Source organism: Cavia porcellus, unplaced genomic scaffold, assembly GCF_034190915.1.
Source record: "Cavia porcellus strain 051 isolate PalLab524CR breed Dunkin Hartley unplaced genomic scaffold, mCavPor4.1 scaffold_31, whole genome shotgun sequence".
NCBI classification, from domain to species: domain Eukaryota; kingdom Metazoa; phylum Chordata; class Mammalia; order Rodentia; family Caviidae; genus Cavia; species Cavia porcellus.
The window spans coordinates 5,206,902-5,234,125 of record NW_026947514.1 but is presented as its reverse complement, the minus strand read 5'-3'; the positions used below and the strand labels follow the sequence as shown (position 1 = coordinate 5,234,125).

Sequence of the window (27,224 nt, the reverse complement as noted above, 5' to 3'; positions counted from 1 at the left end):
CTGAGGCCGGGTGGAGGAGGAGTTTCATGGCCGGAAGAGCAAACTCTGAAGCGCTCGGTCCAGCTCCCGCCCAGGGCACTGCGCGTGTGGACCACGGCCAGGGGCGCGTAGGAAGAAAGATGACCTATTTTCACCGACGGGTTGGAGAGTTGGGCACTGGGGGGAGAGGGTCAGACCGGTCCCGAGGTCTGGGGTGTGCGCAAGAGGAACAGAAAGCCGCGGCTTCTCGGGCGGAGGGGAGGAAGGAAGCGAGCGCGCCCGGCCACACGCCGAGCCCCGCGAGGGTTCCGGGCCGGGCCGCGCCGCTCCCTGCACCTGCGCTAGGGCCCGCGGGCGCCCCCCAGCCGCGAGAGCGCAGGCCGAGCGGGGCCTCCCAGCGGGCTCGAGCACTACCCGCCGCGGGCGAGCCGGAGCCCCAGCCCCAACCCCAACTCGAGAGCGAGCTGCCGGCCGGGGGCGGGACGGCCTCGCGGCGCCCGGAGACCGCGACGCCACTGTCTCCACGGGCCGCGCGGGAGGGTGCCTCCGCCGCCACCGCAACTCACCTGCCCGCTTCCTTGTCGCGCAGCGGCGGCGCTGCACTCCAGCCCGGACCCCACCGTCCGCCTCAACCAACCCCCTAGGTGGTGGTGGCGGCGGCGGTGGCGGCGGCGGCTGTGGTGGTGGCAGCGGCCGGACAGCAGCGGCCGGACAGCAGGGGCGGGACAGCAGGGGCGGGACGGCGGCCTGAGACGGCCCCGCCGCCGCGGCTCAACCCGGCTCTGTCCCCCCCAAGGCCCGCCCCCGGGGCCCGCCGCCGGTGCTCATTGGCCTGCTCCTCGCACGCCTGCGCGCGGCCCCGCCCGCCACCCAGCCGCCGTTCCGCTCCGGGTCCTTAGCCACCATTGGACGCGCGGCTCCCGGGGCAAGAGCGGCTGACTCGACCGCCAGCTCCGTGGTTGCAATTGGCTGGGCTTCACCCACGCCCGAATTCTGATAGGTCCACGGGCAGCCTAGGCCACGCCTCCGCGCCCAAGTTCCGTTAGCAGGTTCGGTTGGTCGCGAGTGGCGGGACCGACGGGCTAGACCCTTAGCCGGCTCCTCCCACTCCACACATCAGCCCCTGACTCAACCGGTGGGCGGGAAGGAAACAGACAACTAGTTCCTCTTTTGAGAGCTCTACTTTCTTCTGATTGGTTGATAGGTGCCCGATGCTAACCGCCTCTCCTGGCTCTAGTTTTTCGTCGCAAGACGCAGAGTGATGACGTAGTTCTCCGACATTCCACATCCAAGATGGCCGCGGTCAGCAAGGAGAGACGTCGCTAAGGGGCTTGTTTGAAGAGTGGGGTGAGTGACCGACGGACCACGGGCGGTGCCGCCCACTTCCTACTTACCTGGAGGTCGGAGTGGGGTTTGGGCGACTACCGCAGTCCTTTGGAAGAATCTCGCGCTCCGGTTTCCGTCCCCCTCCGCTAGCCGGACGACGGTGCACGTTGAACTTAGCGGGCGACGCAGGGCTCTGAAGTGGGCTTCAGGACAGGGTCTGTAGCGCGGGGGTCCTGGCGAACCCGAGAACTGGTGCAGTGGGGGCAGCCACGGTTTGGAGTCTTTCTCGCAGAAAGGGAAAGGAAGCCGGGGTCCCGGCACACGCGCGGCCAGAGACCTCCCCCGGCTTCCCATTCGTTCCTTGGGGTGTCTTTTACTACGTTGTTGCGGCCTGAGACTTTGGAAACTGTTCCTTGTCTGCGGTGCTCCGACTTCGAGAACGAAGAGCCCCGTGCCAAGGGTAAGACTAGCAAAGAGTAGAATGCACTTCCGCATGAGGCTCGTTCTTGCCCAGGCGTCGTCCTCACCCGTCCTTTCTTGGCTGGATAGTTTAGCTTATTACAGGGATTGTTCTTTAGGGAGTGGGGCCGTAAGAGGTCATCTAAAAACTCTTAAAACTGTTGTCTGCACAAGGTAGCCTCAGCAACGCACCCCAAATGTGGGTTGTCAATTAAAGGGAATTCTCGCAAAGTCATTTGGGGTTAACGAGTTTTTAAAAGCTGTCGTTTTTATGTTTTTAAGGCAAACTGAGTAGTGTCTGTATCTCGATAGATGTAGCTTTATACAGGTTCCTAACGGTGCTTTGCACTTTTAGATGCTCTTCAAGGATTCTGTGAATGATGCTGATGGAAATGAAAGCCAGGAGCTTTCGATCCTGGACACCTAGAACACTAAACTTTAGTAAACTCTATATTGCCAAATGAGACAATGGATGAATGATAGCGTCATTAGTGTGGATAGACATATGATTGAAACTGTTAGCGTTCTCGGGGTGCTTGCTTGTTAAATAATTTTGACTGTAAATATAATAGTTGTCCAGGGCTTTTTTTTTTTCAGTGAATACTGTTAATGTTTAATTTTAGAGATGTTCCTTCTTTTTTCTAATTTTGATTATATTGTGATATATTACTGAAACATACTAGTTGATTTCCCTATAAGTCATGTTTTACATTTGGTCCTTTTTGAAAGTGTAGTTTGCACCAACAAGCAATAAACATAACTTTATGAAGTTCTTAAATTTTCAATGCCATTTCTAAAATTCAATGTTATTTTAAAAATTCATAATAGTTTCAGTCTGTAAAATGAGATTACCGTCAGATTATTTTGAAACCAGTGAATTCACTTGAGTGTATTAAGAGGAAACTGTTTTTGGCTTGTTTTCTCAAAAATTGGGTAAGAACAAACAAAACCAAGAATTGAGTTCAAAATAAGATTATAAAGAATATCTAAGTGGGTTAAATTCAGTTTATATTTTCAAGGTCATATAAATTATCAGCATAATTGTTTATGAAGTTGTAAGTACTCAGGAGACTGAGAAGCAGAATGATCCCAGTGAGTTCCAGGCCACTCTGGGTTACATAGCCAGTTCAGGGTTAGCCTGAATACACAGTGAGAATCTGTCTTCAAAAAAAATTTGTAAAATCATTGTTCATAGTTTTTGAGGACTCTTAAAGGTGACTAGTGGTAGAAGGCTGCAGTCTGGTAAACACCTCTGCTCTCACGAAAAACAAGTATGTGACTTGGGTGCAAGGGTTTATTGAAGATCTGATTTTAGAATATTGGGAGAGTTGAAAAAGAGGTCTCTGAATACTTAGGAAAGGAAAACTGATTCCCTAAACTAACAGAGCTCCAGGAAGGAAAAGTCAGGCAACACAAATCATATTCACCTGTAGTCACCTGCAAGTAGGCAGGAGATTGCTAATATGAGTCAGTTTAGGGTTCCTTAAGACACTAAACATAATCTCTCCATCCTAATGGACACAGGAAGTAAATATTTTGGATCAGATATAGTTAGGCGAATGTGGCCATTCAGATTACTAAACCAAAGACACTTACTAATGAGCTAGTATTAGCTTAGAGGGAGTTGGGTTTTTTGTTTGTTTGTTTGGTACCAGGAATAGAACTCAAAACCTCATGCTTGCCAGGCTGGTTCTGTGCCGCTGAGCTATATTATGGGCCCAGAAAGAAATCTTTAAAAATAAGCTGTTAGGCTCTGGTCGTGCCCTTGCTTGGTTAGTACTTTTTTTTATTATTAAATATATAAGAAGCATGCGTCTCAAGTTAATAAATTAACTCCAGCTGTGTAGTAATAAGTGGGCACCACATCTTAGGACACTTAAGATTCAGAGTTCTTAAAAACTGATTTAAGCCAGATGTGGGGGCATGTGCCTGTAGTCCGAGCCACCCAGGAGGCTAATCACTATCTACAGAAGGATTGTGACTTGGAGGCCAGCCTTGGCAACCCAGTGAGAGTTTATCTCAAAATAAAAAGCTTTACCTCAAAATAAAAATGTAGCTTAGCACTTCCCTAGGTTCAATCCCCAGTACCAAAAGAATGAAAGAGGACCAGCTGAAGTAATAGCTCTGACGAAATTAGGAGTAAATTTATAAGGGCTCAGTTGTACATGTTTAAGGTGAGGAAGATCTGTCTTAACAGAAGTATAATGTTTATTTATAGACTCAAAGTAGTAATATTTAAAGTATTATCTTAGTCTGAAGTAAGACAAATTATGGCTGTGCCACTTACTGGGAGGTTATTTCATGTCTGTTTGGTTTTATTTTCTAAGAAACTTAATTTAGCCAAGTGTGGTGGAACATATCTAAATCCCAAAGCTTCGGAGTCTGAGACTCGGAGCATGAGATTAATGGTAACACAGGCTGCTCAGTGAGACCCTGGGGTGAGGGTAGGGGGTGGGGGGAGTATAGCTTGCTCAGGGGACAAAAGATGGACTTGGTACTCCTGCCATGTGCTAGGCAGGTCATATAAAGGTTATTTGTTCTGTTTTGCTAGTTAATATGTAGGGGCACTGTGGGTGTATTAACTAATCGTCAACTTGCAAAACTCAGCTGAATTGAATGCAGACTTTTTAGCATCCACCAGTGACCTTTGGGCCTTCCCAGTTCAGATCCTGGGTACAGACTTGCACGCGAGATTGTCTTGGGCTTTAGGCCTCTAAGTGGACCTGTGGAGAACATTGCCATGGGATCCAGGCCCTCAGCTGGATTCTTTGGGTCTCTAGTGTGTGGACAGATTTCTGGCACTTTTCTGGCATTTGACTCTTTTGGTGAATATTATAAAGTAATTCTATGAATTATGTGTCCTTCATTAAATCCATTCCCCTGTAAACCCTGACTACCAACAGGCACTTTGAGGCCCTAAAAAGCATACTTTTTAAAATGGTTAGGTTGGGCCAGGGATTTAGCTCAGCATCATAAGTGCCTGCCTGGTAAGCATGAAGTTGTGAGTTTGATCCCTGGTACCAAAAAAAAGAAAAAGAAAAAGAAGGTTAGGTTTATTTTTCACTAGAGAACGAAATGTAAAAATTGTCTTCACATTCTTAAAAGACAATCAGTAGATAAATATATTTTCAAAGCTTAGATGGGAGTTCCAGAGCTGTAATTGTTAAAAAGTAAATTTCACTCATTGTTTTGTGCCTTCTGTGTGGAGGATGAGCAGACATAAAAATCATTAAAAGAATAATGCAAGACTTGGGGAATGCCTACTGCTGGTACTGAGCAGTGTCATAGTCTGCTTTCCACACTGAAGTCACATATGTAAAAGCGGCTGAATGAGGGTTAGTGGAAAACCAGTTGATATTATTTTGTTTGGTGGGGGTATGTGTAAGTGGGTCTGCCTGCGTGCACATGGGCGCATTCTCACCAAGCTAAATCCCCTGCTTTTTATCTTTTATTTTGAGAATGAGTCTCACTAATGCTTGGTTTAGACTTGGAATCCTCCTGTCTCAGCCTCTCAGATTGTTGGGATTACAGACATGCACCACCACATGCAGTTTAGTATTATTAAGGAGAAACTTCTGTTCTGGATAAAAGACTGGTATGGAGATCTTTACTGTCTTTTCCATAATTCTAAATGTTGAAAATGCACTTCATTTTTCATCATGTAATGTAGCTAAAGCATTTAACTGAAAAATGTTGCTAAAATGCCTTGACACGATGCTTGTTTATGAAGAGATTGTCACTTTTGTGGAGCTCATAAATCTCGTACATCAGTCATTTTTACATCATCTTGAACTGCCAGTGAGAAAATTTGTAACTTTTTGTGAAAAAGTAATTGAAGAGCAATAGGGAACAGAGTTGTAGACCTGAAGCCGGCTTTTTTTTTTTTTTTTTTTTTTTTAGAAAATGGATGGTTTATAGGACTGGTGCTTTTCTTTTTATATACATCTGTTTTCATTGTGTTTCATGTTTTATTCATCCTGCCCCAGAGTCTGAAGATTACTAATCTGGACAGTGGCACTAGAACATTATATTACTGGTGTGTAAGCTGGCTGGTGACCACAGGTGAAACAGACTCAAGTATGTTTATGATTTGTTCACTCGTGAACTCACGTTCTTGCCATCTCAGTTTCTTTGCAGCTTGTTTCTAGCCCTTTTCTGGCCCTTTCCTCTCAGTAGATGTCTTGCGCTCTAGTTGAGCAAATGGACCCTTTCTTAAGTAATTACTTCCTCCCACTGAGCTAAACCCCCAGCCGCCTCTTCAAGATTTCTTATTCCATCTTCCTCCAACTGTTTCTCAGAAAAAGTGCTTCCTTTTTCACACTGACTTGCTTACTGTGCTGTATTACCCCTTGACTGGCTAACTCCCTCGGAAGACGTAACAGCCTGTCGCTGTGTCACTCTTTTGAGCAACAGATGCCTCAGAAGATTTTTTTCTGCCCCACTGCATTTCTAAAAATGTGCTCTTTATTTATATTTATATCTATCTTATTGAGGCATAATTTATATAGCATACAAAACCATACATACAAAACTAACCAGGCAATCATTTTTATCATATATTCAGAGTTATGTGACCATCACCACAATCAGTGTTCAGTGTTCTTAATTAACAGTTCATCACCAAGTGGAGTAATCTTTCCTTATTCGTTATTGCTGACTTCCACCTCTGTTTTAAGACTGAATATCCAGTGGGTTCTCATGCAAACCGGTTCAGTGTAAACTTCCGTGCCTCTTGAGAATGGGTCTCTCTAAGGCTTGGTTTAGACTTGGAATCCTCCTGTCGCAGACTCCTGGAATGTTGAGATTATAGCTATGTCCCACCACACCCAATAATATTAGAAGGAGGGCTTGGGAATTAGCTCAGTGCCATAAGCGCCTGCCTGGCAAGCACAAGGTCATGAGTTCAATCCCAGTACAAAAAAAAGAATACACACACACACATACATATATATAAATGAAACGCCTCTATCTTACCTTTGTGAATTTCCCCACAGGTTTATCAGAGATCTGTCCCCAGACCCCAAGCCCCTTTTTTCACTCTCCTCCCTCTGTCCCTGACTGTAACTTTAGTCAGCACATCTACACATCCCAAATAGACACATTCTTTCCAGGTTTCAACAGGTCTGCCTAATCGATATTTCTGTACAAGTGTCTTTCAAGTTCTTGAGACCTGGTATTTGTCGAACCAGCTTCTTTCAGCACCAGTTTTCTGTTGCCTTCCCTGTGTTGTTTCTCTTCTCCCCCTAGAATGTAAGCTTCTGGAGAGGGAGACATCCCCGTGCTGTGAGGCCTGGCTCACAGTAAGTACTCACAGACCCTTGGATGAAAGCGCATGCAGATACAGGCAACATCTCTTAAAGTAGTGACGCCAGCTAGTGTACCATACAGGGGTTACAAAGTGCTAAGGGACTGACTCCCCGCCAGCTGGCCAAGTACCATCTGTTCTACAAGAATGTATGTGAGTGTTGGTTAGTGTAGCAAACCAGAAACGTTGCAAACCTTCATCACAGTAAAATGATAAGTTGTATTATTTCTATAGAACAAGGTACAGTGCAGCTCTTTCTCAGCTTGAGCACTGCCCACATGTACTATTCTATTGGGTAGTCCTTTAAAAACGGCCTAGACTGGTGATCAGGATAGAGGTTATCTTTGGAGCACTAGTGACTAGGAGAACATTAGAAGTTTCTAGAAAGTTGGCAGTATTCTGATTTTCTACTGAGGTATGTTTACTTTGTGGAAATTAGCTGTATGCTTATAATTAGTGCACTTTTCTTTTTGTGTGCCTTAACTGAATTACAAAGACTGTGAAACCACTGCAGATACTCCTTGGCTACTGAGGGGTCTAATGGAGTCTAAAAGAGATAAGAAGAGATAAGCAGTCTCATCTGTTTGTTTTTGTGCTGGAGATCGCACCTAGGGCCTTGTGCATGCAAGGCAAGAGCTTTACCACAGAGCCACATCCCCACTCCCTCATCTGACTTTTTTTACTCTAATTTATTATTACAAGAAAGTGTAGTACAGTAACTGCTTGTTTTTTACCTATTGTCTCCACTGGATGCACTCTCTGTGACAACATTTTAGATAGACGGTTTGAAAGTAAGTTGAAGCATCAGGATACTTCAATGGAAATACTTTAGTCTGCTTCCCCTAAGAACAGTCATTCTGCTATGTAATCCCTGAGAAAAGTGACAGTAAATCCAGTTTTATGTTAAGGTAAGTTCTCAGTAAGTTTGGACCTGGCCTCAAACTTGCAGTCCTCTGCCTCAGCCCTGAGAGTAGCTGAGGTTGTAGGCGTGTGCCACCACACTACCTGCTATCCTGTCTTTTGATAGGCTTCAATTAGACCAAATCCCAGGGAGGTTCTTATTCCAGACTGGAAAGGAGTCTTCTTCCTTTTGGAAGGTAACAGTTTTGAAAAAAACAAAATGTTGGCATTAAACTGTGGCTTATTATGGGAATGTCATTGTTTCTAGTTACTAGAAATGGACAGAGTTGGGAGATAGATATAAATTTATTTGTAATCATTTTAACTAAAATTTAACAAGTTTTTTCTCTAATTTTGTGCATATGTATGATTATTTTCTTTGCACTGAAAATTCTTGGTTCCTAATGTTAAAATTTACTACTTGTTTTATGCTGCATTGTATTAAAAGGTGATTGAGAAGTATGATCCAACACTACTACAGTATTATGAAGTTTAAAGTTTTTATAATTCTTTTTGTCCATAGAGTATATCTCACTAAGGATCTTATTGGGATCCCAAATGACTTGAAATATTTTTTTGTGTGGTTATGTTGTGCATTTGGTATACAAGGGGTTTAGTCTGAGGGTAGGATTTGTTGCTTTATTTTTAGTTATATTCATATATTAAATATTTACATGATTAAAAAGGCAAAGTAGAGCAAATCTTTTAATAAAAGAATTCTAAGTAATCGATGTTGAAGGAATAAAGGAAATGGAAAGTCACCACTGTAGCCAGGCATGCTCAGGAGGCTAAGGCAGAAGGATCGCTTGAGCTTGCGAGTTCAGGGCCAGCCTGCCAACATGGGGAGACTCTGTCTCAAAAACAAAAGAAAAACCACGATCATAATTGTAGCACAGGGTCCTCAAATGAGTGCTAGAATTAGTGGAACAGGACTTTAAGAAGCAACAGGTAGTTGTAGAGTATTTTGCACTGCAATATTTTCCAAAATATTATTTAGTAGTTACTGTGGAAGTTTTAATGTATGCCCACAAGTTCTTTGATACTTCTTACTGCAGAAAGTAGACTTTAATTTCCACATCCCAAAGTAAGAACCGTGGGCTGAAGCTGGCAACTGGCTTCTGAAGAACAGGAAATGCAAAGGGTACAATAGTAATGAACAATGAAAAGCTGGCTGAGGGGCTGGGGGATGTAGCTCAGCAGCATAAGCACCTGCCTTGCAAACAGGTGGTCGTGAGTTTGATCCCCGGTACCGATAAAAAAGAATAAAAAAAAAAAGAAAAGCTGGCTGACCACTGTGGTCATGAGTGACATTAGGGTAAAAAGTCATTTCGAAACTGCCCACCACTGACACTATCTGTTGAGAGCAGCATGGCCTCGGTGGCATTTTCCTTAAAACTCCACCCTTGGGGAAATAGCAGAGCTAAATCCATAGTTTATGAAATATTTGCATAGTGTGTCATACTGGCAAGGTCATAGCAAAACTGAAAAACTTACACATTAGAAGAGACAGGACCCTCTTCTGTGATGCCTAAACATAGTGGAGTATCCTGGACTGGGTCTCTCAGCAGAAAGGGGGATTTTGGAAGAACTTAAAATCCAAGTAAAAGCTGGGCATGATGGCACATGCCTGTAATTCCAGCACTCAGGAAGATGAGGCAGGAGGGTCACTGTGAGTTGAAAGATAGTCTGGGCTGCATAAGCAAATTCAAGGCCAGCCTGCACTACAGAGTGAGACCCTGCCTTGAAAAAAAAATTCCAAGTTTATTGTGCCAGTTAGTTTTTTAGTACTGTATTTGTGTAAAATATTGGGAAACTGAATTAAGGGTGTAGACAAAAACTCTTTTGTACTTTGTTTATAACTTCTGTAAATCTACAATTATTTTAGAATAAAAGAATTACCAAAAAAGCCAAAAGCTATATAAAAACAATAGATCAGTGAAGTCCTGTTCCAGTCTTTGTCTTCTCATTCTGTTCTTCCCATTTCCTATTGATAACTCTATTGTTGTTTTAAAAACTTGGGTGCAAGAAAATAGTTTGCTCCTGCCCTGTCTTGCCTAGATATTAGCATACTATGTGTGCTGCCTTTCCTTTTCTGACCCTGGAGCTCTCCATCCTTTAGCCATGTATACTGTTGTGTCCCTGTATCATAGATAATCTCCTTACCTAGTCCCTGTTGCTAAGCACTTGGGTTATTTGCAGACTTGCTATTACAAACAGCACTGCAGTGAATAATCTTGTATATGTGTTGTTTCCTACTTGTGGAAGTGTTTCCTGGGATGATTCCTACAGCAAGGTTGCTAGGTCAAAAAGCAAATGCGCATGTCATTTTCTTAGCTACTTCCTGCTTCCCGCTGTGACCATTTTGCCATTTTGTATTCTACCCACAATGTATAAGAATGCCCCCTTCTCCCCTGTTTTGGCAACAGGAAATTGCCAACATTTTGGGGTTTTGCCAATTCAGTAGATGAGAAATGGTCTCTCACTATGATGGTTTCTGAGGATTTAGTTAACAGCCCCCAACTTTGCCCAATTTAATAAATCACATATAAAAGTCACATAAATTTAACTCATGCAGATTACCTTTTCCAGTTATTTAATTCTTCCTGTTGAAGGAAACAGCATGATGCCTTTGAAGGTCCCAGATACCGAGAATGAGAGACTGCTCGGCCCTGCTGTGTCACCTTGCCACCAGAAGGGAGCAGGCTCAGGGCAGGGGCAGCTCCAGATGAACCTGTGGGGCTGCAGCTCAGATCTGGGCCACACAGCTGCTATTTTCCTGCTCACCAGATTGAGCTGGCTCTAGCACCTCTCCTGGAACCCTTCTGCTACCCTGTTTGAAAATGTCTTCTGTTTCCTGAACAGACATCTCTTTTTACAAGAGACCTCCACTTTTCAGTGCTCAAGTGAGCTCCTTGTGTTGGTGGTTTTCTGTTGGAAGCGTGAGGCACTTAGAGAATCAGTATTCTGAATGAAAAAAAGGGAGGAGGATAAGAAGCAAGACCACTTGAGCACCTTTCTCATAGGCCACCTTCCAGCCACTCCCCCAGATCAACACCCAGGTGTCACTGTACCACACACCTGTTTCGTTTTGTCTTTTTGAGATAGGGCCTCACTTTGCAGTTGAGGCTGGCCTTGAGCTCACTTTGTAGCCCAGGCTAGTCTCGAACTTGGCACCATTCTCATGCCTCAGCCTCCCAAGTGTTGGGATTACACTATGCCCAGCACACACCTGGTTCATTGCTCAATTCCGTGACTTGTGCACATGTGAACTAACCCAATCCCATGGCTTTTATAAGCAAATGCCTGCGGGAAATCAAGTGAATTAAACAAGGGAAAATTTAACTGGTAGATGGAAGAGAGAATAATTTTGAAGCATAAAGCTTTGTAGGGGATTAACACAGGTTCAAATTTCACTGAAGAATGGAATTTAAACCAGCAGAAGTATGTGTCTCATGAATAAAAGCAGAAAGGAACTATGATATACTTGCTTTCTCCCAAAATCTTGTCCAAACTTAAACCTTTAGGCTCAAGAGAAGGAAGAAATGCTCTTAACAACTACCATAAAAGCTGGGCATTACAACACTGGAGTTCCTTATTGTATGTGCTGAACTGGCTTTGAGGGGTCGCCTGGGGCCCCTCATTGCCAGCGAGTAGGGTAGCTGCTTTAAGGAATTTCGACTCAGCCTCAGGAGCTTCTGTGGCCGTAGATTGCTTGTGGTGATTAGGATGACTTACAGTGTGGCATCCCTTTCCAACTTTGTGTCTTTTTCTCTTAGGAGTCTAACATTTTCAGAGAACTCTTTGGAAAGAACAAGTCTACTTCAATAAATGAAGGAAAATAAAGAAAATTCAAGCCCTTCAGTAACCTCAGCAAACCTGGACCACACGAAACCATGTTGGTACTGGGATAAGAAAGACTTGGCTCATACACCCTCGCAGCTCGAAGGACTCGATCCAGCCACAGAGGCCCGGTACCGCCGAGAGGGGGCCCGGTTCATCTTCGATGTGGGCACACGACTGGGACTGTATCCTGATCCTCCTCACACTCTCCCCTGCTACCACCAAGATCCAAACTGATACTCTAGACAAACTGTACAGTCCTTTCTCTGCACTAGGGCAGCTCGTGTGTATCTTTGTTGTGTAAGTGTTGTCCTGAATGCATGACTCCAGGGTTTTTCTGTTTCCGCTTCACCGTTAAATGTGTAGACTCAGCCACTAAGCAAGCGGCCACCCGGGATAACGGCTACAGTGTTTCTTGAGGCTTGTTAAAAACACAGGACTTCACACTGCTCACTCGTGAACCAAAATGCTGGCGCTCAGAGACGCCCCTTCTTCCAGCTCTGTCACTGTGCATTGTTTATCACTCATGTTGTTGTTGCTGTCTTTGTTGTTCTGCATTTAAAAACAGAGCCTATAATAGTTACTGCTAAAGTCCTTAACCAGTAAAACAGACACTATGACACCCTGGCAACTGGAATAATTTATTTTCATCGCTTCTACATGTTTCATTCCTTCAAGCAATTCCCAAGATATGTAAGTGTTTAAATGTTACTGTGATCCCTACCACACTACTGTTCTGCCTGTTTTGGTGGACACATTAGTCTCTCTTACCATGTTTTCTGTAAAATGTTAATGTTTTTTTAAAAATCAAGTGGGAATTATGTCTTTTCTAACTATACCGAAATCTTTAAGAGGAATGTGGGCCATTGCTGTGTTGTGCTTTGTATGAAAGTTTGCTTTTCTGTTACTTTTCCAAGATAAGTTTGGGCCAGGGGAGTGGTACAGGTAGAAGGCTGTGACACTGCAGGGAGAGCTTAATTACATCTTGCAGGAATTGGGGAGTCCGAAAGGCCGAAGGTACAGGTCGTGAGCTAAACCTTGGGCATACGAGAGCATAGATGTGCAGGGATGGGTAAGGGTGGTGGTGTGCCCAGAACTGGCTTCAGCAGGTCCAGCAGGGAGCTCCATGTGGAGGGAAGGAAAGGGTGTGACCCTGGGTGTGAGGTAGGCCGAGTCAGAGCATGGTGACACTTAAAGCTAGAGAGAGACATTGGACTTCTCAGTAAACAGAATGAGACTTAAGAGGAAGGTCATTTTGCTGGACTTTTCTATTGTTGTTTTGGTTTGGGGTGGGGGTTTTTTGGTTTTTGGAAGGGGTTGCTGAAATTTTACTATATTTATGAGTTTGTCTCCCTTACCACTTTATAAAGTTCTTAGGAAACTGTCAGAAGTAGCATTGTCCTCTAGCAGAGTAGCATCCAGTGTCAGGGTTATGGGAGGAGAGTGGCATGTAGGATAGTAGAGGGTCGGGAAAAGCTGGGGGAGAGAATTGAGACCATGGGGATACAAGAACTACACAGAGTGTCTTCGCCCATTGTGGCTGCGGGCTGCTGTAGCACAGTAACCTCGGGCTAGGTAATTTAACGGTTACAGAAACTTGCTCCTCACAGTTGTGAATTGGGCACGTCCAGGGTCAGGGTGCTCGCAGATTAGTACCTGCTTGCTGTTTTGTCATGTGGGAGGAGGAGGGACTGGTGCTCGCTCTGAAGCCTCTTTCAGGAAGTTGCCATCCATTCAAGGGGGCCCATGAATCCCAAGCCCTACCTCTGAATACGGCTGCATCAGAGGTGCTTTTCAAGGCACGGACTCCTGGGGACACATACATTCTGGCCAGCGCAGAAGGAAGGGAAATGTGGCCAGTGGTACAGAAATGGATTCTACAGGACCTGCACGCGGTTGTGCTTGTTCTGTTTCATAGCAGTTTACTGTACAGAAAATAGAAATCCTCCAAACTGCAATATAAAAAGTAAATTTGGTTCTGTGGCTTTGTGGTTTGTTTTTTTTTTTTCCCCTAGAATTGGGGATCAAATGCAAGGCCTCATAAATGCTAGGCTGGCACTCTACTAATGAGCTATAACCCCAACTCTAAGAAAACTAAGTCTTAAAACGTTTTACAAAGCCAGATAGCTCCTTCAAGCTTTTAGGGTATCAGAATATTTTTAAATGAGTAAGAAGGTAGAAAAATGAGAGGATCTGGGTTATTGAGAAAATTAAAAATCTGCTAGCAAAAACATAAGACCTTTTGTCTCTCTTTTAGGTGACAGGAGCTTGTTGTCTCTTTTTGGCTGGGAAAGTGGAAGAAACTCCAAAAAAATGTAAAGATATCATCAAAACAGCTCGTAGTTTATTAAATGATGTACAGTTTGGCCAGTTTGGAGATGACCCAAAGGTAAGAACCATAACTTCCTACCTGACATCATTGAGTTACAGACAGTGGCTGTGCACCTGTGTCTGCCGGTGCCTCGAGTTCCTAAGAGAGCTTCTGCTGAGGGTACTACTTGCATTGCAAGATGTGAGAGGAGAGTGCGTGGCCTCATTGGGGTAGTGCCCGCAGTGTCCTGAGCTCTTGAGGGGTGACAGTGCTTAAGACAAGTGTAAATAGAAGTCTCCTCCTTTCCACCAGTGCGCTACCTTCTTAGGGTCTGTGCTGGGGGTGCTCCTTACTCAGCTCAAAGTACAGATGCTGTTGTGCCTTTTACGTCTCAGGGACGTCGAGGTTACTGACATTGCATCATTTTCAGATACCTAGACTCTGATGGCTAGTTACAGTCTCCATCCTGTCCCTTCCTACGGTTTCTGCCATTGTCAGGGAATGGGGTTAAAGTAATTCAGGCTTTCACTGTGTTCTCTAATACCATTTCAGGGAGCAGTGATAGTTTTCTCCCACCACATTTTCACCCAGTTTCATCCTTGTATCGCTTGTTAATTGTTTGTAACATTTATCATACCTTACATCGATTTCTCTAGAGTGCTGTTCAGTTCACAGCAAAAGTCAGAGTTCCTGTGTGCCTCTTGTCCCATGGCACACAGCCTCCACAGAGTGGTCCATGTGTTCCTACTGAGGTCCCTACCTTCACATCATTGTCACTAGCGTTAAGGTTCATTCTCAGTTTTACATCCTATGAACTTGGACAAATAGGTAATGTGTACCTACCCTGATATAACAGTACAGTGCCTGTTCATCCCTTCCTCCCACTTAATCACTCGTGGTCATTGTTCTTCTCACTATCTCTGTAGTTTTGCTTTTTCCAGAATGTCATAGGGTTAGAAACGTGCAATATGAAGCCTTTTTAGATTGGGTCCCTTGACTTAGCAGTATGCGTTTGAGTCTCCATTACATAGATATGTAGCAAACAATCCCAAGTATTACTTGGTGTTAGTGCTTGGCCAGCATCCCCACACACAGTTAGGAGAGCCTTCTGTGCATGTTTGCTGTTCTCAGGCACTCTGGGAAGGTTCAGTCCTTTATCCCAGAGAGATACTTTCCCATGAACTCTGAAAGATGCCAGGCAGAATTTGCACTTGGTCTGGTTTCCAAATGTTTGTAGAATAAATACGAGTTTTTTTAAGTTACTTTGCTAACTGTACTTTCAGAAATTACCTTAGACATTTTTTATTTTCAAAGTTGAACCTTCATAGCAAAGATAAATTTTTGAAGTCCACCTTTGGATTCTTTTGGGATTCATTCTAAGCAGCATTTTTAGTTGAGAAAAGTTTCTTTTGACCACATTCTTTGAGGAGCATGTACTATTGATTGGCCCAGTGTAGGTGTACTAAAAATCAGCAATAGGCTCTTGGCTTTGGAGCCAGCCATGCCATGATTTAGTGCTGCAGACCTTGGGGTCTGTCTCTGGTCTCTTCAGGCCAATGTCCCTGTGGAATTGCCCGGACAACTTCTGGGTGTGGCAGCAGGCGTCTGCTTTCACCACAGTGCTGAGCTCTTACAAGACACTGGAAGTTACGCTTTTTCACAGTGTGTACTTCCTTAAACTTGGGCGTATGACTTCTTGGTGCTAGAGCAAGAAGCTTCTGTATTGGTGTCATTTTGTCTGGAATCGAAAGCACATTGAACCCACCAACAGCTGGAGATGGGGTGGACACGTTTCGTAAAAGTGCTCTTTCCCAGGAGATCACAGGCCTCCCCTGGGCAGCTCTGGTGTGGCCTCAGGCCACAGCCATAAGACAGTGCTTCTGCATCTTTACCACTGCTGCGCCCTCGCCATGGTGACCCAGTGAAAAAGTCACACACATAACTCTTTCCTTTCTTAACTGTAAGATCCATAAGGAGCACAATTTTCCAGTACAGTGCTGAACACACATTCGGCAGAGTCCTGTTCAGTGAGTGGCACGTGCTTCTCTGGAGAGGAGACTCGGAATCACAGTTCAGACCAGCTCAGGCCCTGAGTCTGGCGCCATCCGTGATCTGTCTTTCCTCACTGGCTGCATGCAGCACCTCCATGTGGTCCGGAACAAGCAGGCTCTCTGCCCTCTGTCCTGCATGCAGCATCATCAGTGCGGGACACTTCTGTCCTTTAAACTTCATTAGAAATCTTATTTGTAAGATTTGAACTTAGACTCAAATTAACAGTAATCAAAAGTTCATCTTTAGGGGGCTGGGGATTTAGCTCAGTGGCATTAAGCGCCTACCTTGCAAGCAGGCAGTCGTGAGTTCGATCCCCGGTACCGATAAAAAGGAAAAAGACAAAAAAAAAGTTCATCTTTATAAAACCACGTAACTATCAGAGAATGTTTTCTACATCTGTAGGCAATTTTCATAGGTAGCGAATCCATGGTTGGTGTCATCCAGCTATAGGGACACCTCGTGCCTCAGCCAGGTTTTGTCAGGGGCAGGTGAACCTTGGAGCTTCTGAGTGGACCCTGCGCGTGAGGACGCTTGGCATAGCTGGTTGTGCTGCCCTGGGTGTCCCCGGAGAAGTTCCTCTTTACCTTCGGCACTGTGTCGTCCAGTTAGGAAGCCAGGACCTGGTCTGCACACAGCAGGGTAGAGCTCCACTCCTGAGGAAGTGAGAATCGGAACCATTCACACTAGTGAGACCTAAACACGCAGGCGGGCAGGCCCTGCCCACTTTCTCTCGCATGTGCAGTCACAAGACAGGTCATGTCTGGCAGTAGGGAAGACCCAGTGCTGCCCTTGGAAAAGAAGAGAATGCTTACTCGGGGAGGTAGTGTAAGTATTTAGGAAAAGAAAGTTGAGTGCGTGTGTAATTTTTTTGGCATCAATTAATATTGTTTTAACTGGGTAGTTTTCCTGAGTAATGTTATTCTCTCATATATTCAACAAATGTTTAATTTTCCACTGTGGTAAGCACAAGATAAAACTTGGCAAAACATTTGTGTTCTTTGCTCTCATAGATTTTAATAAGATAATCGTGTATCCCCTCATGAGACTTAGGAAGTGCTGTAAAGACTAGTTAAAGGTGCTGTGAGAGCGTTCTACCCAGGGACCCAGGTAAGCGGAAAACTGCAGGAAGCTTCCCTGAGGACGGCTGTGCAGTTGACACATAATTACCTGTTAGCCACACCCGAGGGCAGGCCTCGGGCTGTTCTGTAATCCTAGATGGACCACCGCCTGCAGACTGTTGGCATTTGTGCTGAGTTCCTTTTAAACTTAGCTGAAATGCTGAAGCTGCTGAGAAACAGGGATGCACAGCAGACAAAAAAAGGAGGAATATTTTTTATATACGTACTGTGCGAATGGGAAAACGGGGGGTAACCACTGGGAGAGGAAGACTGTGGTCCTGCCCTGCCTTTTGGAGCAGTAGATCATTATAGAGTCATCTCTGTAGTCCTGAAGCAGTGATGTGGAATGAAAGTCATTCCCTCCTATCTCTTCTCAAAGTTCATGTTTGTGTGACGACTAATGGTGAGATTTTCCATCTACAAAAACCTTTAAAATTAAGGGGCTGAAAAGGTTTTAATAAAAGGTCTTTAGGATGGTTCATTAAAGTTGAAACCCTCTGTTTGCCCTGTGAAGTCAGTGAGTTCCCAGTCAGAACATGAGTGGCATTGTGTATTCATTTAGGAGTGGAACCATGGTTGGTTAGGACCTGGCAAAACAGGCCACTTTGTTACAAAAGAGGACTAGCAATGAAAGGAAGCCTTCCTACCACTTTAATTGTGGTACAGAAATAGACAAATGGTCCCTGGCCAGAAGGTTGCCTGTGTATGTAAATGCGTGTATACCCAGTACAAGATAATGATTTAGCTGCATTTACAATAAAAGGAAAAATGGTATCTTTATGTTTTCAGTAAGTAATGTTGGGAGCACTTGTTTTGTATAAATGAAGGATTCGAAGACAAAATGCTAAAGCCCATTCACACATGCACACTGCATTGTCTCAGCTTCAAGTTCCCCGGGAGTTGCCTTTGTCGAGGAATCTCGAAAGAAACCACTTGATTTTGTTAAGGGAAATCCATGTGTATTTGAAAGTGATACCATTGCTAAGAATCTTTATTTAATGTCATTTCCCTTGAGTTACCCTTCGATTAGTTTTTCTACCTGTTGCGAGTCCTTTGCGTGTCACTGTTTCTGAGCCTGAATGGAAAAGGAGAAAATAAACAGGAAAGTTCAATTTGTTAATGTTATTTGAGACTTGTAATTTCTGTCCTGATGCTTTTTTTTCCTTTTTAGGAAGAAGTAATGGTTCTGGAGAGAATCTTACTGCAGACTATAAAGTTTGATCTACAGGTAGAACATCCATACCAGTTCCTGCTCAAATATGCCAAACAGCTCAAAGGTAGGAGGAAGAGTTCCCCGGAGATCTTTGTTACTGTGAAATCAGGTCTGTAAGTTGAGTGGTGCCCAAGGTGTGCCCCTTAGAGAGGACGGTACGGTGACGCGGAAGTCCCGGGCATGGTGGCACAGGCAGTGTGCCCGCAGCCCTTCGCACTGCTTCCTTCTCGCATAAACAGGTTCTGTCATCCAGTTGCCGGGTGATGCAAAGCATGAAGATGAGTCAGGGTTTTAAATAGACTAATAAAGTCAGCCTTGCAGCCAGTTTCCCATACATGGTGTTTCAGCATAGGTCGCGCAGAGAAAGGACAAGTGTAGGGAAAGAACCAGGGGAGGACAGAGCCGCCTTTGTTCCTCTGCCCTTTCCTAGATGCAGGTGCTGTCCTGGGCTAATACCGCGTGTTTACTGTTATTTCTTATAAATTCTTGTCCCTCCATTTCTATTAATTTTTGCCTTTTTCTTCATTTCTAGGTGATAAAAACAAAATTCAAAAGTTGGTTCAGATGGCATGGACCTTTGTAAATGACAGGTACATGTGTTTAAATGTTGATGTAATTGCAGTAGTGTGATGAGAGATTTTATGGGTCATTTAATACAAGGCCGTCATTTTGCAGTTGAGGAAACAACCAGCCCTGGATAAAGGGGCAGGGGCCGAACTGGGGCTGAGGTCTGAGCCGATGCTTCCCAGCAGAGAAGGCATCACAGTGTGAGAACTTGGAATGTTAGTTCCAATTTGAAACCTTAGTCCAGAACACACATGGGAGATTTTGACATCAGAAGCCTCAGAACCCGATTGATTTCTTGTAATGGTTCCAGAGTGTTCTTGGGGATGCCGATGGTGGAGAGGCGGCAGTCCCTCACATCTGTCTTGCAGAGTGACTGCCCTCCCCAGAGAAGTTCATTCAAAGAAGCAGCTCAGTGGCTAGGATTTCAACAGGACATGTGTATGTCATAACGTAGCACTTTTTGCATGTATTCAAATTCTTCGGATTCTTTAAAGAACAGATTAGTGACTGGTACCTGGAAACTTGCTTTTTTATTTATAGTGCATTAATTACTTGGGTTAGCATGGAGGTAGATACGGCTTCAAATCTTCATGCATAGTTTCATCTTAAATGTCATACCTTTCTTTCCTTTTCCACCAGTCTCTGCACCACCTTGTCACTGCAGTGGGAGCCGGAGATCATAGCAGTGGCAGTCATGTATCTAGCAGGACGTTTGTGCAAGTTTGAAATACAAGAATGGACCTCCAAGCCCATGTACCGGAGATGGTGGGAGCAGTTCGTTCAGGACGTCCCTGTTGATGTTTTGGAAGGTACTGAGCCAGTGAGTGGTCTTGGGAGAGTCCCATCTTTAGATGGTTCTTCCCTGACAGCCCATACCCTTCAAATTCTCTGCTGTGACCTTCACTTTGGTCCACCACAAAGTTCTGCAGGTCTTGCAAACTAGAAAGGAAGCCCAGTGTCACGCACAGCAAAGACGGGCCCAGTTGCCTGCTTACTGGGCCTTGTAGGGGAATCAGAGCTGAGTTTTTCTCAGTAAAATTTGATTTACAGCGTAGATCCATAGTGAACGTAATTGTTGGCTATCGTTTAGACATCTGCCACCAGATCCTAGACCTCTACTCCCAAGGAAAGCAACAGATGCCTCATCACACGCCCCATCAGCTGCAGCAGCCCCCGTCTCTTCAGCCTGCACCACAAGTGCCGCAAGTTCAGCAGCCACAGCCATCTCAGGGCGCCGAGCCAGCCCCGCCCCCGCAGAAGGACTCACAGCAGTCAGCCCAGCAGCCGCCGCCACCACCCGCACAGCAGCCCAAGAAGCTGTCTCCGCAGCCCAGCCCTCCCCGCCAGGCGAAGCGTGCTGTGGTGAGCGGGGTCTGGGCGCTAGCCCTGCCGGGGATGGCACTGAACATGGGACGCGGACGCGGGGACCTGCCCCAGCTCACAGTGTGGCCCGCTGGTGGGGAGTCAGGTGGGCTCTGCAGCCTCCACTCTGGAGCACTGGGGTGCATCTTCGCCCAGTATTCTCTTCCGCGCGAACCTGAAGTAGGACTGCTTCCCTCCCCAGGCATCCCAGCTGCATGCTCTGGCTGCTGGAGTCCTTAGCTCTGGCCCACTGTCCTCAGTGTACTTTAAGTTCTTTAAGTGACACACAGCACACTGGTAAAGGTTTCTGGTCAGGGGACACAGATCTGTTCACCATGGAAGGACTCCAGCCACTAGAGGAAGCCATTTGGTTGATAAGAACCCCCAAAGGAAAGCAAACCCCAGAGAGCCACTGTAGCAAGAACCGAAGGCTGCTGTTGCCAAGAGCACTCTGCAGAAGAGGGGCTCCTTCTCTTTGACCAGGGAAGAAAGGGACAGGTGTGATGGCGAGGGACCGCAGGCACGGGTCACAGAAAACTGCTGCGTAGCCTCAGTCTCCCTGGGATTCTGGGGTGCCTGGCGTCTTGGTTAATGGTCATATGTGTTCTTTTTAACAGGTTGTTTCTCCCAAAGAAGAGAACAAAGCAGCAGGTAATACCCTATTTTTGTAATACCCGTGTGTGTGTGTGTATGTTGGGTATCCAAATTTGGGACCTTGCACTTGCCAGGAAAGGTGCTTATGCTGCTGAGCTAAGTCCCCAGCCCAATACCCTATTCTTACATTTCATTTATTTTGTTTCTGTGTAGGTTCGTTTAAATACTTGGTCAGCATTGTTTCCTTTCAGATGTGAATTAGCCTTACAGTTTAACCTCCAGCCATCAAAAACTTTCCCTATTGTAGAAAAACACTGGCCTGTGTCATTTTATAGATTGTTACAAAGAAGTATCGATACAGGAAACATTGGTGTACAAATACTCTTGAGAACACGTAAGAGAATTCAGTTCTGGTGGGGCATGTTGGCTCACACCTGGAATCCCAGCTGCTCTGGAAGCTGAGGTAGGAGGATATCAAGTTCAGGGCCAGTCTGAACAACTTAAGTGTGGCTGTCTCAGAATAAAAAATGAAAACAAGACAAGATCTGTAACTCGGTGTTCAGGTGTCCTGGGTTCAGTGCCCAGTACAAAAAACCCCTCAGAAGGAGCAGTTCTGAATGGAGTGAGCCAGTTGTGCTGTTCATTTTGAGGGACGAATGAAGCGTTCCACTGGGGACAAAATAAGGGGCCATCAGAGGGCCTGTGCTCAACACAGTGGCAGCATGCAGGCTAGAAAGGATGGGGTGCTGGGTGTGTGGCCCCAAAAGCCACAGACCCCTAAATTTAAGACACCAGCCTTCTTGCACGTTCCTAGAGCAGAGTTGCATGATTTTGTTTCTGTGTTGAAAGCAAAGGGAATAAAATCTGAAAGGTCACAAAACTTAGCGTACCTTGGTCTGTGCTGCTGACCTCCTGAGTGCTTCGAAAGCACTAGCCATATTTACTCTCTCTCATCTCTTCACTGCTTACTTCTTTTCCAATGAATTCATAAAGCTGTTGTGAGATCTTCAAGTTCCGGTAATGCTGTTTTTCTCAGCGTCTTGGGAGGAGTGGCAAGTTCAGTACAGGTGCATTGTTTTTAGCTCCAGATTTGCAGGCATTGAGCGCACCTCAGGCTCTAGAGCGGCACGACAGTGGACAGGTCCTTGGCGAGGCAGGAAACGGCCCCAGCTGATCCCAGGGGGACTCGCCTTCGAGGAGTGGAGCCTTTAGGTGGGGGCATTGGCCACAGAGCAGAAGGCGAGGACTGGGGCCCAGTGCCCATGTGGCTGGCCCCAGATGGCAATTTTCTTTTAAAATTGTCAATTGGGTTAAGAAAATATCTAAATGAGTTTCAGTTCTTCCTTTTTCACGCACCTGCTAGAAAGTTAAAATTGTGTGTGTCTCATCGTAGCACAGTTGGACAGCTGCTGGGGACAGCTGGAGCTTGACAGGCCGAGGGCAGCCACGATTGGTGTCGGAGGAGATGGCAGTGTGTGGGTTTACTATAGAGAGGACTTGATCGCCAAGTCCACAGGGCACAGGGTCCCTATACCCAGAACCTGCCCTGCACTTGAGACAGGGAAGTAAGGGAAGCAGTTGCTGATGCCAGGAGATACAGTGTCACATGATCTCAGGTCACATTTAAACTGCAGAACAAGCCAGAAGTGGTGGCGCACGCCTGTAATCCCAGCGCTTAGGAGGCTAAGGCAGGAGAATCACAGCAAGTTGGAGGCCAGCTGGAATGATATAGTGAGACCCGGGTCAAAACAGAAAAAAAAAGACCTCAGGACAAAAGCTACACCAGAAGAGCAGGAAGAAGGGGTCTGTCCTGCTTGTGTCTCAGTCTGCCTTCTTCAGTGGAAGAATTCGGTCTCTTACACCCTGCCCCGGCCGCCTGGGTGGTCACTGTGGACGCTGGCGACAGCACCTGACTTCAGAGGGTGGGCAGTGTTCTCCCTGTGGTGCTGGCTGGCAGCGCCATGCCTCGGTTGTCCTCCCTGCTTCCAGATCTGTCACAAGGTAATGCGCTGCTTCTGGCATAGCGCCTGCTGGAAATCAGTGTGGAGAGGGAGAGAAGCAGCTTCAGATGTGAGGGAGTAGAAGTTCGCAGGAAAGGGCTCCCAGTGAGCCAGGTAGGGCATGGCACGGCACGGCACGGCACGGCACGGCACGGCACGGCACGGCACTGCTGCCCAGCGCCTTCCTCGGAGTTCGCCAAGATCTGGCTGTCGTGCTCCTGATGCTGAAGAATTTGTCCTAAGAAGTCAACAAGGAATCTCAGACAAATGGGAGCCAGAGAAGTTAGCAGGCTGTGCTGTGCGGGAAAGGGCTTGAATCACTTAAACAGCGGCAGTGAGTTCCTAGTTCAGCTGAAGCTCTTGTCTGACTCCCTGAAAGCCTGGGACCTCGTTCATTTGCTTCTAAAGAAATCTCTGCGTGTCTCTTGCTGTGTTCTCTTCCTGATGTATTTTATTTACATGAGGAAGTGTGAGTGGTATTTTAACCCATCTTTTCTTTTTAGAACCACCACCACCTAAAATTCCCAAAATTGAGACCAGCCACCCACCATTGCCTCCTGCCCACCCGCCCCCAGGTAAGCGAGGCCGGTGACCCTGCGGCTGCGGCAGGGGGTAGGGATGGGGCTCGGGGCTGCTGTAAATGGTTCGCCTCCTGAGCCAGGCGCTGTGAGCCAGGCGCTGCCTGCCATCTTAGGTGTGGCTGGGGCTCCCGGACCTCTCCCAGCCAGCAGGCAGCACTGCACAGAAGATGAGTGTGCTCTGCCACTCGGTGCACGTTTCCAGGGCAGGCAGGCAAGCAGACTGCCATGGACACCAGGATCCATGTCTTGCACCTGCTTCCTGTGGTTAGGATGTCTGCTAGGGCATTCTGAGGACTCAGTGGCTGATGGGATCACACACAGAGTATGTGAAAAGGCATGACTTTCTCTGCAGGGTGAGAGCTGAGCAGGGTCTCCAGCAGCAGCCACAGGGAAACAGGAGGCTGAAGCACAGAGCGTGCTCTGCTGTGCCCGCCTCAAAGCCAGGCCAGGCAGGGGCCATCTCAGAGACTCCTGAGCCCCAGTGGTCAGTGGCAGCGAACGTGACACACATGGCCACCATGGTACAGGCACTTGGAGAACTTTAGACTGAATCTCAGCCCCCAGCTCAGAGGGATCTTGCTTAGAAATACAGAAGCAGCTGTTAAGGGACCTTCGCAGCCAGCTAGTGCTTTTCCTTGTTCAAGGCCCGCAGAGCCTGATATGAGGCCTGTTCCCAGCCCCATGGGAACATCTCTCAGGGCTTGGCAAGCTGCCCCTGGGGAGGTGGGAGCCAAGAGAGCCGAGACTGGGGAGAGCGGAGCCTGGGGGGCCCTGCAAGGTAGGAACCCGCAGGTGGGCCCACAGGAGCTTCCCGAGTAAGGTCCTCAGGGTACTGTGTGGCCCTCTGGTGCAGAAGGATTGAGGAGGAGGAGGACAACGAGGAGTGGTATCATGGAGAGCTCAGATATGGGGCCCAACGCTGCCTGCAGTCCAAGGCGGCAGGAGTGGGGCTCAGCTCTGCAGTGAGGCCTGGGGCATCCAGGACCTTGTGTTCCCACACAGCAGCTGGGGCAGGGGCTGGGCCAGGGTGAGGCTGGGAAAGGCTACAGAGCTGGTATCTCAGGTGGAGGAAACTGCAGATTTGGGACACGAGTGACAGGAGTTAAAAGGGCCAGTGCTTTGTTCTTCTGGATACTGGGGACTCAGGGTGGGGGGTACTGAGCCACATCCCCAGCCCTTTTCATCTCTGTTTTGAGAAAAGGTCCTGCTAAGTTGCTCTGGCTGGTTTTAAACTTGAAATTCTCCTGTCTCAGCCTCCTGAGTAGGATTACAGATGTGCACCACTGCACCCAGCAGGGGTCTGCATTTGTATACATTGTTTCCTTGGCCTTCAGAACCAGAGAGTATGTGGCGCTGCCCAAGTTCCTGGGTGAGGGTGCTGGTCACTAGCATGCCCACTGCCCTGCCTGTCCCTGGTATCTTCAGCGGGCAGGACAAGGCAAGGAGCTCCTATGGCACACAGGCAAGCAGGTCTCCGAGCCGTACACGTTGGCAGCTGTAGGCGGGTTACTGGGCTCACGGAGGCAGCAGGCGGATGTGAGGCCCCTGCATGGCCTGCGCCTCAGCTGTTAGAGCTCTTTTCTGGGCCCAGCCATCCTGCTCCCAGGATTTGCCCTGAGCTGCCTGGGAAAGGACGCTTCTGAGCACTGTACCACCATGCGAGGGAACAGATTCTCTTTCGGGGGTCTGACATGACGGGTGGGGCCAGGCTGTGGAGCACTTAGGAGCCCGGGGCCTGGTCTGGTTGTAAGCACAGGGCTGGCTCAGGGGCACCTGGCAGAGCACACAGGTGCCTGCAGACCATGCCTGTCCCTGGGGAAGCATGCTGGGCATTGAGCCTGCCTCTCCTGAGCGAGACGAAACCACCTGCCCCTGAGATGCACACACTGGGCATGTTGCGAGACTCCCAGTGGCCTTTTAAAATTGGTTCGACTGAGTGCTAGTGCCGCCACCAGTCCTGCTGTGCAGCCTGGCTCCAGGGCACAGACCCGAGGCAGACAGGGCCAGAGAGACGGAAGCCCACAGCTGAGTGCGTGGAGCTAGCTCAGAGGGGAACCGGGCCTGGTGGGCAGAGGGGCTGGGCTGGGGACAGCAGGGAGCAGCCTAATTGATAGCTTGGGACCTTCCAGTGCTGGCCTTCCTGCCAGGACACAGAGATGACACCACACTCTGCTCCACACAAACGGCTGCCAATACCTGTGACAGGGACCAAGATGTCCTGGTGTGACCCAGAGACCCGCCATGCCTGCTCCGAGTTAGGGTCCAAGGTGGCACACTGACCTGTCTCTCCCCTGCAGACCGGAAGCCTCCCCTCACCGCTGCCCTAGGCGAGGCGGAGCCGTCTGGCCCAGTGGATGCCAGCGACCTCCCCAAAGTCCAGATCCCTCCTCCGGCCCACCCAGCCCCTGTGCACCAGCCACCACCATTGCCGCACCGGCCCCCGCCACCACCCCCCTCCAGCTACATTACCGGGATGTCCACCACCAGCTCCTACATGTCGGGAGAGGGCTACCAGAGCCTGCAGTCCATGATGAAGACTGAAGGCCCCTCCTACGGCGCCATGCCCCCTGCATACGGCCCGCCTGCTCACCTTCCCTACCACCCCCATGTCTACCCCCCCAACCCTCCCCCGCCCCCTGTGCCCCCTCCTCCAGCATCCTTTCCCCCACCCACCATCCCGCCCCCTACACCTGGCTACCCACCACCCCCACCTACCTACAACCCCAACTTCCCACCCCCTCCCCCACGCCTGCCCCCCACCCACGCAGTCCCACCTCACCCCCCTCCGGGTCTGGGTCTGCCCCCAGCTAGCTACCCACCTCCCGCTGTCCCCCCAGGAGGACAGCCGCCTGTGCCCCCTCCCATCCCTCCACCTGGCATGCCTCCTGTGGGGGGGCTGGGGCGGGCTGCCTGGATGAGATAACAGGACAGGACGCCCTTTGGCCCCTCGTTTTTAATAAGAGTGTTTTTAATCAACCTGAGTAGCTAGGTGGGTAAGCGGCAGGGTACTTTGTATGTTAGACAGCTGCAGTATGGGAAGAAGGGCCTGGGCCTGGCACCTAGGGTGGGCAGCAGCCTGGTGGGCCGGGCCTCCTCTGCAGTCCGTTTACATGGTTTCCACTCACATCGGCGCCCTGCACTGGGTTTATACTCAGGAGGCGCTAACCAGCCATATTGGCTCCATAGATAGCTTCCTTCTAGAAATCAGTGCCTATTTTCCTGGAAACTCGATTTTAAATAGTCCAGTTCCACCTGAAGTCCAGCTGTTGTCATTGTTCCTGTCCAGTGATTTCCCATGATACCCAGCAGGTCAGAGGAGCCCCTTTTTTCATCGGCAGATGTTTGCATCCTTTGTATTAAAATTATTTTGAAGGGGTTGCTTTGTTGGATGGATTTTTTCTTTCCCAGAGAGATGTGTACTTGGAAAGTAAAGTATGTTTAGTTTACATCTATTTGCAAATTCCTGTACATAAAGATACATTTTTTGTTTAGTGTGAATGTAACAGCATACTGTGAATTCCATCTTAGTTACAAATGAGACTCCTGCGGTCAGTTAACCAAATAAAATCAGTTCTGAAACTGCCCTGGTCTTGTGGGGGTGGACAGTGGGTCAAGGG

The 27,224-nt window shown here is 47.5% G+C and overlaps 2 protein-coding genes across 12 annotated transcripts in view; one reads left to right on the top strand and one right to left on the bottom strand.

Annotated features, from left to right (window-relative positions):
• Window positions 1-727, bottom strand: part of Setd3 (SET domain containing 3, actin N3(tau)-histidine methyltransferase) — a 61,095-nt gene extending 60,368 nt beyond the window's left edge. For 6 of the 8 annotated variants that reach the window (XM_063240842.1, XM_005000493.4, XM_063240846.1 and 3 more), the window contains exon 1: window positions 546-727. The gene's annotated coding sequence lies outside the window, so the exon portion shown is untranslated. The remainder of the gene's footprint in view (window positions 1-545) is intronic. The other 2 variants (XM_063240848.1, XM_063240843.1) reach the window with 2 other exon arrangements.
• Ccnk (cyclin K) lies at window positions 121-27,186 on the top strand. 4 transcript variants are annotated; one of them, XM_063240854.1, is made up of 12 exons: window positions 121-140; window positions 1,184-1,326; window positions 11,746-11,994; window positions 12,421-12,502; window positions 14,067-14,198; window positions 18,462-18,567; window positions 19,036-19,093; window positions 19,710-19,879; window positions 20,161-20,432; window positions 21,050-21,083; window positions 23,530-23,601; window positions 25,905-27,186. In XM_063240854.1, exons 3-12 carry the CDS (start codon window positions 11,798-11,800, stop codon window positions 26,528-26,530), a joined length of 1,749 nt encoding a protein of 582 aa, XP_063096924.1. In that variant the 5' UTR covers window positions 121-140; window positions 1,184-1,326; window positions 11,746-11,797; the 3' UTR covers window positions 26,531-27,186. The 4 variants fall into 4 exon arrangements, with proteins under 4 accessions (XP_063096924.1, XP_063096923.1, XP_003463046.1 ...); XM_063240853.1 differs by lacking the exon at window positions 121-140 and adding an exon at window positions 867-1,028; XM_003462998.5 differs by lacking the exon at window positions 121-140 and having other exon boundaries at window positions 1,091-1,326.
• Window positions 27,187-27,224: the final 38 nt, after the last annotated feature.